The 13,034-nt window shown below is 31.4% G+C and overlaps 1 protein-coding gene across 10 annotated transcripts in view; it reads left to right on the top strand.

Annotated features, from left to right (window-relative positions):
• Positions 1-13,034, top strand: part of HMGCLL1 (3-hydroxymethyl-3-methylglutaryl-CoA lyase like 1) — a 169,576-nt gene that overhangs the window by 60,324 nt on the left and 96,218 nt on the right. For all 10 annotated transcript variants that reach the window (XM_045843359.1, XM_045843356.1, XM_045843357.1 and 7 more), the window contains 2 exons: positions 6,604-6,699; positions 8,779-8,927. In XM_045843359.1, the coding sequence (XP_045699315.1) occupies positions 6,604-6,699; positions 8,779-8,927 (245 nt within the window). The remainder of the gene's footprint in view (positions 1-6,603; positions 6,700-8,778; positions 8,928-13,034) is intronic.

The following is a 13,034-nucleotide window of genomic DNA, read 5'->3' as shown; positions in this document are numbered from 1 at the left end:
TCCTTCCATAAAGCTGTTGGGCACTTGAATGTATTTTATGAAGAAAGACTATTCTAGTTCTTTGCCCATTTTTAACTGGGTTGTTGTTGTTATTATTATTATCATTATTATATTATTATTATTATTATTTTGCTATCGAGTTGTATGTATTCCTTACATATTTTGGGTATTAACCCCTTATCAGATATGTAATTTGCAAATATTTTCTCCCAATACATAGGTTGCCTTTTCACTCTGTTAATTGTTTCCTCTGCTGTGCAGAAGCTTCTTAGTTAGGTGTAGTCCCACTTGTCTGTTTTATTTTGTTGACGGTCCTTTTGGTGTCATATCCAAGAAATCATTGCCAATGTCAATGCTGTGAAGCTTTTTCCTTATGTTGTCTTCTAGCTGTTTTACAGTTTCAGGTCTTATGGTTCAGTCTTTAATCATTTTGAGTGTGTATGCATTATACAAACATTTTATGTGTGGTATAATGTCAGGATCTAATTTTATTTTTTGCATGGGATATAATCTTGTACTTTGTGTTAGGTAACCTTATACACAGATACATTGTTCTAGAAGAACTACTGTAGTTTTGTGTCCTTTATGGTGAAAATTTTATACATATATTCTATTATCTGTGACTTTAAAAAAACAAAAAATATGAGTGATGATTTATAAGTGCTTATACTTCATATTGAATATTTGAGATTAAAAAAGGATTTCAATTTATTCTGACTGATGAAAATGGATTCATTCACTTACAATTTTACACATACAATGTTTGGAAGAATTTTCTATAGTCTAGCTTCTGGCTCTATACGTTTTGAAATCTATTTCTTCTCAAGTATTTACATACTTCTGGTGCCAGATATGTAGGTCACAGTGAATATAGACTCTTGGTTTAACTCTAGAGGGACAGTTTTACTATGAGGTACATTAAGTATTATATTTTGCTTTTTATTTTAAATATATGAGAATATTTATACCAATGCTTTTGAAGAGCACAGCAATTGTGAGCTCCCTTAAGTGGTAGAGTCTGTGCCTGGATTCACACATGAAGAAATATGATATAGTGACCTAAATGACTTAAATGGTATTCCAGCCTTTATGTGTGTTATTTGAGGACCATTAAGAAGACCCTCTCTGCAGATGGAGCAGCACTCTATCTATCTAAGTGCTGTTTCATCTTTTTTCTCACACTTCTTCACTGTTCCAGAGCACTTAAAGCTTCTCACCACCAAAACATACCTCTTGAACCCCGTCTTGTCTCTCCCCAAACTTATTACTATTTAGATTGTTTAAATTTTTCTGGTCCTAGCACTTCACAGCTTCCTCCTGTTCAATATACCATGACAAGGAAATCCGAGCCCTTTGAACTCTTTATAAAGCAAGTCAATAGAGTGAAGGAAGGAACAGTGGGTAGTATTCACCCATTGATGATGCTTGACTTGATCAGATTGGCTGGACCAGGAAAGAAAAAAAAATAAAAAGAGGAGAAAAAGGAGAGTCCTATGTGTATAGGTTACAAGCCCAGCTGCAAGAGAGGTGGCCTGGTTATGTAATTTTAAGGATACCACTTTATAGATATTACTGTAAGGATTCAGTATCTTAACATTTTTTTCTCACATGAATTTTAGGTCCTCCTCTAAACATGTTTGACATTTAAAAACACAGTGCTAGCTTAATGTCTCCACCCCATTATGTAGTACATTTGTCTCAACTTGAACAGAATCACAAAGATGCATTGAGTGATTTCTGTGGTGGTAGAAAACGATTCCTCTCACATAGTTTGGAATCTTGTTTGTTACTAATGTTTTGTTGGGTTAAAATAATAAATGTAGCAGTTTTATGTATCATAAATGTGGATGAGTCACTAATGTGAAAATTTATAATAAATGCAGCTCTGGAACTTAGAGACCTATACAATGTGGTATCTTTATAATTACATTTGTTCTGGGAAAAGGAAAAGAATGTTTATCAGTGATTAATTTTATTTATTTTTACATTTTCACATTTTTTAAAATTGTTCAAATACATTTGTCTCCATTTTCCCCCTGCCACTCCTCCCCACCCCAGCCATCCCCACTTCCCACCCTTGGTCAGTGATTAATTTTTAAAGGAATAGAAATGAGTTTTTCTTAAAAAATAGAATAGAACCTCTCAGTTTTCTGTGCATTTTCACTTAAAATATGTGAAATTTATTTTGTGAGTTTTATTGAATAACTCATACAACATATCTTCAGTTGGAAATGGAAAGAATTTAATCAGTGAATATTTTGTTTTCTTTATTGGCTTTTTTTTAAAGAAAAGAAATGAAGGCTAGTGAAGTCTTTTTAGTTTCCATTGCAATGGAGCTGAAAATGACAGAATTATGTGGCTTTAATAATTAATTTCTATAAAATGTCACACCATAATTATATAAAGAAGATTAAGTATTTTTTTAAGTTTAGGCTTCTTAAACCATTTCCTTTTATAGTATACTAGTTTTATCACAGAAACTATATATTTGAATATATTAATAGTTTTTATCACAGAAACTATATATTTGAATATATTAATAGTTTTGCTGTATGAATATTTTTGAATAGTTTTAAGCTCTATGGATAGTTTTGCGTTATTAAACTGTATGTATTTTGCTTCAAAAAAAACAGACCCCTGAGTTATTTATATTTGGTATAGACAAGATTTAATTTAAATATTTGTCATTATTCTAGTTTAGGTTGCAAAGAAAAATGCTTTTTTATCTGTGTTCCTTAGAACTTCAGATCACATAATATCTACCCTATTTTATAGTTTTGACATACACACAGACGCACACATATCTTCCCCACTAGCCTGTATTTTGACTGCATCTGTTTCATTTTTCTATGCCATGATGTTAGATGCATAGAGAGTGTTAAACTGTTGAAATGAATCAATATTCAAATATTGAAATGAGATATAAACATTGATTTTTAAGGTCTCATGTTATTTTAAAATGAAGGTAATTATTTTAAAATTAACTTTTGTATGTCCCAATGGTAAATTTTATAGTATATTTCAAAATATAATTTACATTCCCAATATTTCCTTCTTCTAAGTTTATGGGAAACCCTTTGTCATTGTTTCTAACTGCATACTCATATGCATTATCTCAAAATTACATAATCTTAGGGAATTTGGGTGAGATGATGACACTTAAATTGTATTTTAGCCATTGCTTTTGTCTGGAGAACACATTGAAATCCTACATACTGAGGAGAGATTATAGAATTCACATAAAGACAAAATATTAGAAGATGTCTACATATATATAATGTGGAATGTCCAAATTTAATCAGCCCATATGTTAGAAGCAAATATAATAAGATCTCTTAACAACTATGATATTCTAATCATTGTAACCCTTTGCATATTTTAAGCCTCTCGCAGTGTTGCACAAATATTGTGACCATTTGATTCCAAAGTGTGGGTGCCTGAAAAGTGACTGACTGTGGTGTAGCCTGTTTTGTTGCCTAGATACATACACAGGTATTGTCATCCCCACACTGTGGCCCTGTGGTGGCAAAGCAGGTTACCAGCCAAATTGTGGAGATTTTTATGATTTTACATTAAAAGCCACAACAAAATATTAAAATTGTAGTAAATCAAACCAGATGTAGAAAAAAAGTTCTATTAAAATGTCAAAATAATACTGTAAGGAAACAGTTTCATTATTATTTGAATACTAAACTTTAGATATGAAAATTATATCAAAATTGAAGTATATGTAAACCCCTAAGAGTTAAGTAAATACATAAACAAATACATAAATGAGGTAGAAATTTTATACCTTTAATTGAAACCTGCTCTATTTTATTTATTGTAATAAAATTATATCCTATCAGGATGTCCTAAGCTCTTTATATAATTATTTTTATTGATCAAATTTAGATAGAATATTGTTATTTCTTAAGTTACCTCATTATATTGCATCTATTTTAAAAAAGGAAAAAGTACTGATTTGTTGGATTCTAATTAATATATTCATCATGGTTCATTAAGGTATCTTTTATGATTATCAAAGTTTAGTTTTCATGACCTAGAAATTTAGTTTCTGTCATCTCTATTTTCTAGTTTTAGAAACTAGATCTAATGAAACATCTATTAAATCATTGTTTCACCATATTAATTTATTCATTATGATTCAATGTTTTGTTATAATTACATGTAAAATGAAACAATTACTTAGAGGATAATATACCCTATATTTCTTAAAGATTTTGTTTTGTGTCCTGGTGCTGTTTTACGATGTACTGCCATGCTTCACCCAAATCAGTGTTTAGGTTAGAGAAGTAGTCTTTATTCCTGTCTATTATCATGTTAATATAAATATCTCCAATAAATATTTAAACATGCCATATTTATACATAAGTATTAATATTATAAATGGCATTCTTTGGTAAGAGAGTGTTGTTCTAGATTTCATTGCAATATCCTAAAACAAGTGGTAACTTGGCTTTTCCTTCTGCTTAAAATTAGGAATATGTGCTCTACATTTTTATTAAAATTTGTGTGTGCATGTTTGCATGTTTGTGTCTCAGATAGAGACAGAGAGATAGAGATGGAGATAGAAAGACAGGTTTACATTCTAGCACAAAGGCTAAATAAATGAAAATGCAATCAAGAATTGTGTTGAAATATGCACAAAATGTGATATAGTTTAAAAAGAAGGTTATAAAATACTGAGGATCACATTTTTTTTGAGTAAAGTCATGTCCCTTATACTAGTAGCCACTGTGCCCTACCGCTTTTCTTTGGGAGTTCTGCTCCCTGTGCCGTTCCCTACAACAGAACCTGTCACCATGTGAGTTCTCCCAATTGCATCAGAATCCCCTCTCTTCTCTGTAGACTGCCCATTGCCCCTCTCCCAGGTTACTCTTCCTAAATTACACTATTTGTTCTGTGGTTATATTTTGGGAGACTTTAATATTCCATAGTTAGGAACACAGGCCTACCAGCCTTTCTTGATATTAACATCTTAAGCCTGCGCTCTCATTTGTAACCAGTATATCCTTTGGCCTATTAGCTTTCCATGTGCATCTGTTTTATCTCCCCAACTGTATTGTAAATTATTCAGTCATGGACCTTCCTTTTCTGTATTTGTATTTCCCTCAAGGCCTAGTATAAGACTTTGGACATAGGTACTCAGTAAACATCAGGATTAAAAAGTCAAAATGACTTAGAATGAAATGAGAAACTTAGCTTTTCTGCAATGTAGGTGACTGTAGTGGATAGTCTATAAAAGACACAGCTGTGGCATGGGGGATGTGATCCCCACAAAGTAGGTCAGCAAGAATCACATTCTAGATAGAAGTAAATGTGTATGGATAGAATGAAATATGAAAGCTTAAATGTCAATAAGACAGATGGTAGTCAATGAGATGTACTAGTTTTGCCTCTAAATAATTGACTTTAAATTTCAAATATATTTAAAGATTTATTTAATTAATTAAAATTGTATTTACTGAAAGTATTTAATTCTACTGACATTTAACTGAGAGTCAATAAGATCAATTGACCAACAGGAGTACATACTACAATATTTCACATTTTTCAAGTATGGTCATATTAAGCATTTATACTTTGATTAATTTACATTTATTTCACTTACAAATTAAAAGTAATACATGCTTATTATAATAAACCAAGATATATAGAGAAAGCACAAGTCTCCTCTTCTATTCTTACATATTGAAGATATAAATTTTGTTTTGATATATGTTTTTATAGCTTTTCCATGCTCATTTTGTATAATTTTCATTGTTTATATATTATTCTTCATATTTATTGTTCATGCCACAATTTATTCTTAAATGTGCAAAGCTCATAGCTACGTCAATGGTAATTTCTCTGTGTGATGATTATGGGATTTGACCATCAATTATTGCTCTAAGAGGCTAAATTAGACTTTGGGGCAAACTAGTAAATTTGACATTTTAATTCAATGTAAATTGTTTTTATAGATTCATAGAAAATACAGAAAAGTAAAGTCTTGGCAGGATTAAATTTTCCTGTGGTGTACTCCACTGTATTTTTTGTTTACATTATGACAACAAATGGTGATTCAATGATAGCACCACATAAAGCATGTCAACTACTACTAACCAAAATGGCTATGCAATGTACTAGGGTCTCAGGTTTGTTAAATTCTAACAAAGGTGTGTAATTTACTTTTTACTAATCATTGTAGAATTTCATACAATAAAAACTATTTGGACATAAAGTTCTCATGTAGCAGGTAAATTCATAGCATACTGCTTTTCAAACTCTCCTCAGAGTCTCAGGGGTGTTTCATGCTTGGCCCAAGAAATGAAAGGAAGAGAATAAAGATTAGTCAAGTAAAAATGGGGAATTCAGAATTCCTGATTATTTGTAATTAATTATTTAACCAGATCCTTTATGTGAGTTAATTAAACCCAGATCTAGGTATATTTATGGCACTGAAAACTACTTATTTTTAGCTATATTGGCATAGTTTTGTTATTTCAAACATTATCTTTATGTTAATTAATTGTAATTATAATCTTCCTGGAAAACTAAAAGCATGTGTGATAGAATATTCAAAGTGCCATATTTACATATAACTTTTGTGTATTTAAGATGGCTGATCACACCGAAGTCATGAAAGGCATTCATCAATATCCAGGAGTTAGATATCCTGTCCTTACTCCTAATCTTCAGGGTTTTCACCGTGCTGTGAGTATGCTACCAATTTTTCTAAAATAAGTATGCTGCTATTTTAAAACTTTTTACAAAGTTAAAATGGTGTCAGATGTAACTCACTTGTTATCCTGTATAGATTCTGTGCTAATGTATTCACATGAGTACCTGGAGATTAGTAACCTCATGACATAGTTAAGGATTAAAATGCTCTACATAAATTTTTCTTCCGATTTGACCATTTAAGAATCAAAGCACGCAAATACAATTACCCTTTTGATTAAAATTTTTTAAAGTATTTTTGTTCATTCCTCTTAAATAAAGACTATAGAATATAACCTAACCATTTATCAATACAATATGATGGTTGTTAATATTGTAATGTATGGTCATTTTCTTGGCAACAAAAATAATCAGCTTTATGTTGCTGTTGTTCCCTCTCTATGTGAAACTAACCTCTGTCATTGGAAATGCCTCTAACCCCTTTTCCTATTCCCCTTCTGGCTTGCTTCTTTCTCCCAGTCCTCTGTGACTTAGCAATGTATATGCAAAAATACTTAAAAATTACGCATGCAAGAAGGATCAGTGCAATTTAAAGTAAAGGCTTGAGGTGTTAGCTTACATGGCTTTATCATAATAGTTTTGTAGCAGCTGTTTCTGTCATTAATGGATACTTTTCACTTTTGTATCTTGGGCAGTATTGCATAAAGTTGAGGTTGTGAGTCTTAGTGTATCCTGTTAAAAACACTTTTCTTATGTTTGATTTGATAATTGTTTGTCATAGTGTGAAGAAAAAAGAAGCATTTTAAGAAATTGTAAATATTACAGTCATTCAGTCCTAAACAAAGAAGGTAATGTATCTACCTTAAAAAGATACTAAAAGGACACCTCCATGATAGCTTAGAAAGGCAAGTGATGGAGTGACACAAATTTTAGCTTGGGAGTCAGGCACGCCTTTCACAAAGCACAACTCCAGGATGTATACTAGCTTTGTGAATTTGTGCTAATGATTTAGTCTTTGTCCTCAGTTTTCTCATCTGTAAAATGTGATAATAATACTTAGTATACAGGATTGTTGATTACCAATAAGGCATGCAATGTACTAACAGCAATACTGGCACAAGTAGGGGTTCAACAAATAGAATTTTAATTTTAGAGGTTAAAAATTTATTTGGATGAAAGAGTGGAAGTATATAAATATATATATATATATATATGTATATATATACATAAAAATATACAAAAAATATATACAAAAAAGATTCTGTCATCTTTCCAGCAATATAAATATATATATATATATATTGCTGGAAAGATGACAGAATCTTTTTTTCTTGTATTGATAAGGTATCAAAAAGATAGGGAAATTTAGGCACAATGCTAGAGATACATTCATAAAACGTTGTAAATTTCATCTGGAAAGCAAGGAGGCTTGAAGTTTGAAAACAAGTCACTGGAGAAGTCCAGGGAAAGGAGTGGAGGTGGCAAAAGAGGCAGAAGGAAAATGGAGTAGGTTAGCCATTTGGATCTAAAGACTGGCAAGAGGATTAGTCATTAGACGCACAGTATGGTTCTAGCAGTCAAGGCACGAACCAGTGGAAGTTTGGTTAGAGATGGGAAGAAAAGTGTGGGCATTACTTAAATGGTGAACTGGAAAAACATTGTTTTGTTTTTTTTCTGGTTGGAGTATAGAAAGAGGAGAAATCCACAGATTTTACTGTACTTTACTGTTTACAATTTTCATAATTGGTCTAAAAATAATGTTTTCCATAGATATTAAGAGGTTTTATTGGAGTGCTAGTATTTTCCATAATTAGGGTTAAATATTTCTGAGGATAACGTAATTTAGAAAAGACAATATTACACTGGAACATCATTACTGTGTTTTCTGTGCCTCATATTTATGAGTGTTGCAGTTTGTAAAATTTTTCTGTTATAAAATATTTTTACATTTCAAAAGAGTATATGTGGCAATATGAAAGGAATGCAGTTTTAAGTTCTAAGGCAGATGTTAAAGAATACAAGCATGCCTTTATAGAGTGGTTAATGTTTCTTCAACTATTATTTACATTTTTTAAAATTACTAGCTTTTGCCTTTAAATTATATTTTTTCAGGTTGCTGCTGGAGCCACTGAGATATCAGTTTTTGGTGCTGCATCTGAATCATTTAGCAAGAAGAATATTAACTGTTCTATTGAAGAAAGTATGGAGAAGTTTGAAGAGGTCGTTAAGTCTGCAAGGCACATGAATATTCCAGCACGAGGGTACTTACAAAATCCCACAAATTCTATTTAGTTAATGTCGATTATTAAAGACCATTTATGATCTATCTAGGACTTATTTTACCATTCATAATGGTATACCTAGGGTATCTTATTTGTACCTTATATGGTCAGGGCCATCACTATATAGTGGTAAATCTCATTAATATCAGTTAATAATTACTAGAGTGTATCTAGTTGTGGACTGTATAATGCAGCTGAGATCAGAGGACGAAGCATGCAAAGCTGATACTGTTACTCATTTATTAACACTGAATTACCCAAATGCAGCCATCTTTTGTTTTCAGGCCAGTGTGAATTAATAAGTTGGTGTAAACTCATAGTAGCATTTGGAAATGAATCATTTAATGTGGTCTCCAAATACTTAGAAAAATTTAAGAACCTCAATTTTTTCTTTCATAAAGAATAGTTTATGTAGAACTATTACAATATTATTTACAATAGACTATTAGACTAATAGTTATGTAGAAGTATTTACAATAGACTATGTAAAACAAAATTGAATCTTTGAGATGAATGGTGAAGCTGGGCCCAGAATTTCACCCATTTATCCTCCCCCAAGCATCCAACTGTCCTGCTTTCCCTGGCGGACCACAAAGCAAAGGTGTATAGGGAAGAAGAGAGAGAATCTGCTGTTTTTTGTGTGCGCCCAGGATCAGTAGTTGCAGCATCTATTGAAAACAGGATCTGTACCAGGCCTGTGTTCTATGAAGTGTACAATAAGCTCTTTGTTACTTAAGAAGTTGTTTCTAAGACATTAGCTAATTTTTTATTGAGTTTATTATTATGGAGATATTACAAACAAACCACATCATCTTAATAAGTTAAAACGCATAACATTTGTAAGAGAAGCCTAAGTTCTGGAATTGAATTTAGATGCAGATTGTACTTCCTTTGGATGAGGTGACCCAAGTTCACAGTGGCCGGAAATATTTAGCAATTAGGAAAAAAGACCAGTGGATCCAATTTGGAGGGACAATATTAGAAAAGGATTAGAATTCAACCAAGGTCACTGAAAGGGCAAGTGGAATTAGATTGCACCATAGTGAACTATCATGTTGATTTGCTCATTTTGGTTTAACATTTTTCTCTTTATATACTGTTTCCAATATGAGTTTTTTAAAGATACAGCATTATTTTTGTAAATAAATATATACATAACATGCAAAGCACATAGAAGAAAAAAAATAAATAAGAATGTATTTCCATAGAAGAAATACAAAGGATGCCTGTTATTAAGGCAAAGTTCTAAAGCCACAATAAAAAAGAAGTGATGTACTATATATTTCTAAATTCAAACAAATATAAGTTATTTGATCTCTCTTTCCTTTAAATGAATGGGAAAAAAAAAGAAGCTATTCTGTTTCCATGTATGTTTAAAGGTGGAGTGTAGGTTTTAGAGTAAAGTAATTCTCATTGGAAAATTGAAAAACCACATAAATGTAAGAAATAAAGTGCATGTGCAGCTTATATGTCAAACAGGAAGTTTTTTAATGTTGAAAGATGGATGTAAACATAAATTGTATGCTATCAGATTTTATCATCTTAGTTTCCCACTTATAAAACAGAGTAGGTAGTAAAATAAAACTAATAGAAACCCAAAATCCTTTTTAGTACTGATTGTTGGACAATAATATTGTCCCATCAGTAAAGAAACTTCTAACCATGTTACATCTTAAAAAGTCTTCCAGGCTTTTACAGGAAGGGCACAGAAGTGCAAAATGGAAAAGAAGTAATACACGGTCAAATGAAATTACTAACGTGCAAACACGTTAGAGACATAGTGCAGTGCTCTACCGCAGACAGATGTGTACGTCTCAGCGTGTATTTGGATTCTTTGGAACACATGTTCTGAAACACTATTCACTGTTAGAAATATACCTTTCAGTATATAAGTTCACTATTTATTTGTGCAGTTGAAAATTATCTTCTTCCTCCCCCAAACTTTTAAAGAGTTTAAATTAGATTTTATTTTAACTGGTGGTCCAGGTTTTAGGTACCCATTATTAAAAGTCATAGGCCATTGGTACTTATTTAAATAAAGGAGCCATACTCAACTACTTGAAACCAAAGTAGATGCTTCAGCATGTCTTTCTATGGCAACAGCTGCATCAACATGGACTTGATCATCATCCAGAAAATTTATGTCATCAGCTGTTAGGTTTAAAGGCCATAAGGCACTACACATTTTATAATGCTCACCATTTAAATTTTTATTAAAACAGTAAACTTTCATTTGGTCAAAATAACAGCTTTTATTAAAGTTATGAAGGCCAATATTTGATTTCCTCCCTCCTGAAACACACACGTACACATCAATGCATACACATTTTAATACATGCTCAGAACTTTATACAACATCTGGGGCACATTGGGAAAAGGTACCATGCCAAACCATTGACATAAAGTGCAGAGTCAGCTAACTGCTGCTGCATATACATTATATGTGAACGAGCAATGGAATGTTTACATCTTTGACTTCAGTCTTTAATGTGTAATTCACATGGTATGTTTAAAAAAGTCTAGGTTATTCTCTATTATGTCTAAATTTTTTAAAAGTTAAAAAGACAAAGAAAACAGCCTCTGATAAATGTTGTCACTTGCTCTGTTTTATCAATGGCATTTGATTAAAGAATCATCTCTTAGCTTGTGATCCTTTTAAAATTGAAATGCCTCAAAATATCAAAATAGTAGTGCTCTGTTATATCATATAAGAAATTCAGGTTTTATTCCTTTTTGTTAAGTAAGTACAAACTTCTCTTTAATGAATCATGTGCTCAAAGTAAGTGGTTTTCAACCTGGGTGCCATAAAAAATTTTAAAACATGCAAGACTTGACTATTTAGTCAGAGGTACTGGTGCCTTTTTCCTTAGATTGCCAAATAAAAAAAAATGACAACAGCCAACAAAACAATAGCTGTCCAGTGTAAATGAATCAAAATTATACCTATTTTGTTAGATCAGCAAAAAATACTTTTGATATGCCACAGAATGTTAGCAATTAATTTGTGTGCCATGAGATGAAAAAAGTTACAAATCACTAGTCTAAGTATTTGTGACAAGAATCACATGCTCCCACTGTTTACCAGAATATTGATTTAAAAAGGAAATTATCACTGAGGTGCCTTTATTAATTTTGCCCTTAAAATGCGTATAAATGTATATTAAAATTCAAAAGATAGCAGCTGCACATATCAAAGAAAACATTTTAAATTATGTTTTAGGCCTCTCTTGTGCAATGCCCTAGAATGACTTGACCCATGATCAACCTCCTGAAAATCTGAGCCTACTGAAAGTTAAACAATACACAAACAAACCGTATTTTAAATATTTTTCAGGAGCCAAACAAAATTATTCACCCATTATTTTAAAACAATTTAAAAATGTAAAAATATTTGTGAATTTTAACTGCAGAGTTTTTTCCCTCAAATTTCCAGAAAAAAATAAAGGTACAAAATAATAAGAACAGGAAATAAAAAGCAAACTAGTAATTAAACTAATAATGACAATCACACTTTTAGATATTAAAAAACAAGATTGTAGGATGTGATAATATTTTACTTTAGTTATAACCTTTTAAATGAGGTAACTTTGGTCTATTAACATTATATAAGTTTCAGGTGTACAACACTATAATTCAATATCTGTATACACTGTAACATACCACTAAAAGTCTCCTTTTCATTCTTCCTCATCTATTTGACTTCCTTTATCCATTTTGTCCTCCCCCAGGCCCCTTTCTTTCTGGTAACCACTAATCCATTGTCCCTATCTATGAGTTTGTTTTGTTTTGTTTCCTTAGTTCACTGGTTTCTTTTCCTTTTTTTTTTAATTCCACACATGAGTGAAGTCATATTATTTTTGTTCTTTTAATTCCAACTTACTTCACTTAGTAGGTAATACCTTTAAGGTCCATCCATGTTGTTGCAAATGGCAATGTTTCATCTTATTTATAGCCAAGTAGTATCCCATTGTGTGTGTGTATACTATGGCATACATACACACAGAGGTGGGTAAAAGTAGATTTACAGTTGTAATACAAATACATAATACAGTAATTAATAAATAATAACACAAGAATAAACTGTGT

This window comes from Phyllostomus hastatus, unplaced genomic scaffold, assembly GCF_019186645.2.
Source record: "Phyllostomus hastatus isolate PE091 unplaced genomic scaffold, TTU_PhHast_1.1 phas_contig_40, whole genome shotgun sequence".
Taxonomy (NCBI): domain Eukaryota; kingdom Metazoa; phylum Chordata; class Mammalia; order Chiroptera; family Phyllostomidae; genus Phyllostomus; species Phyllostomus hastatus.
This window is presented reverse-complemented; position numbering and strand designations above follow the sequence as displayed.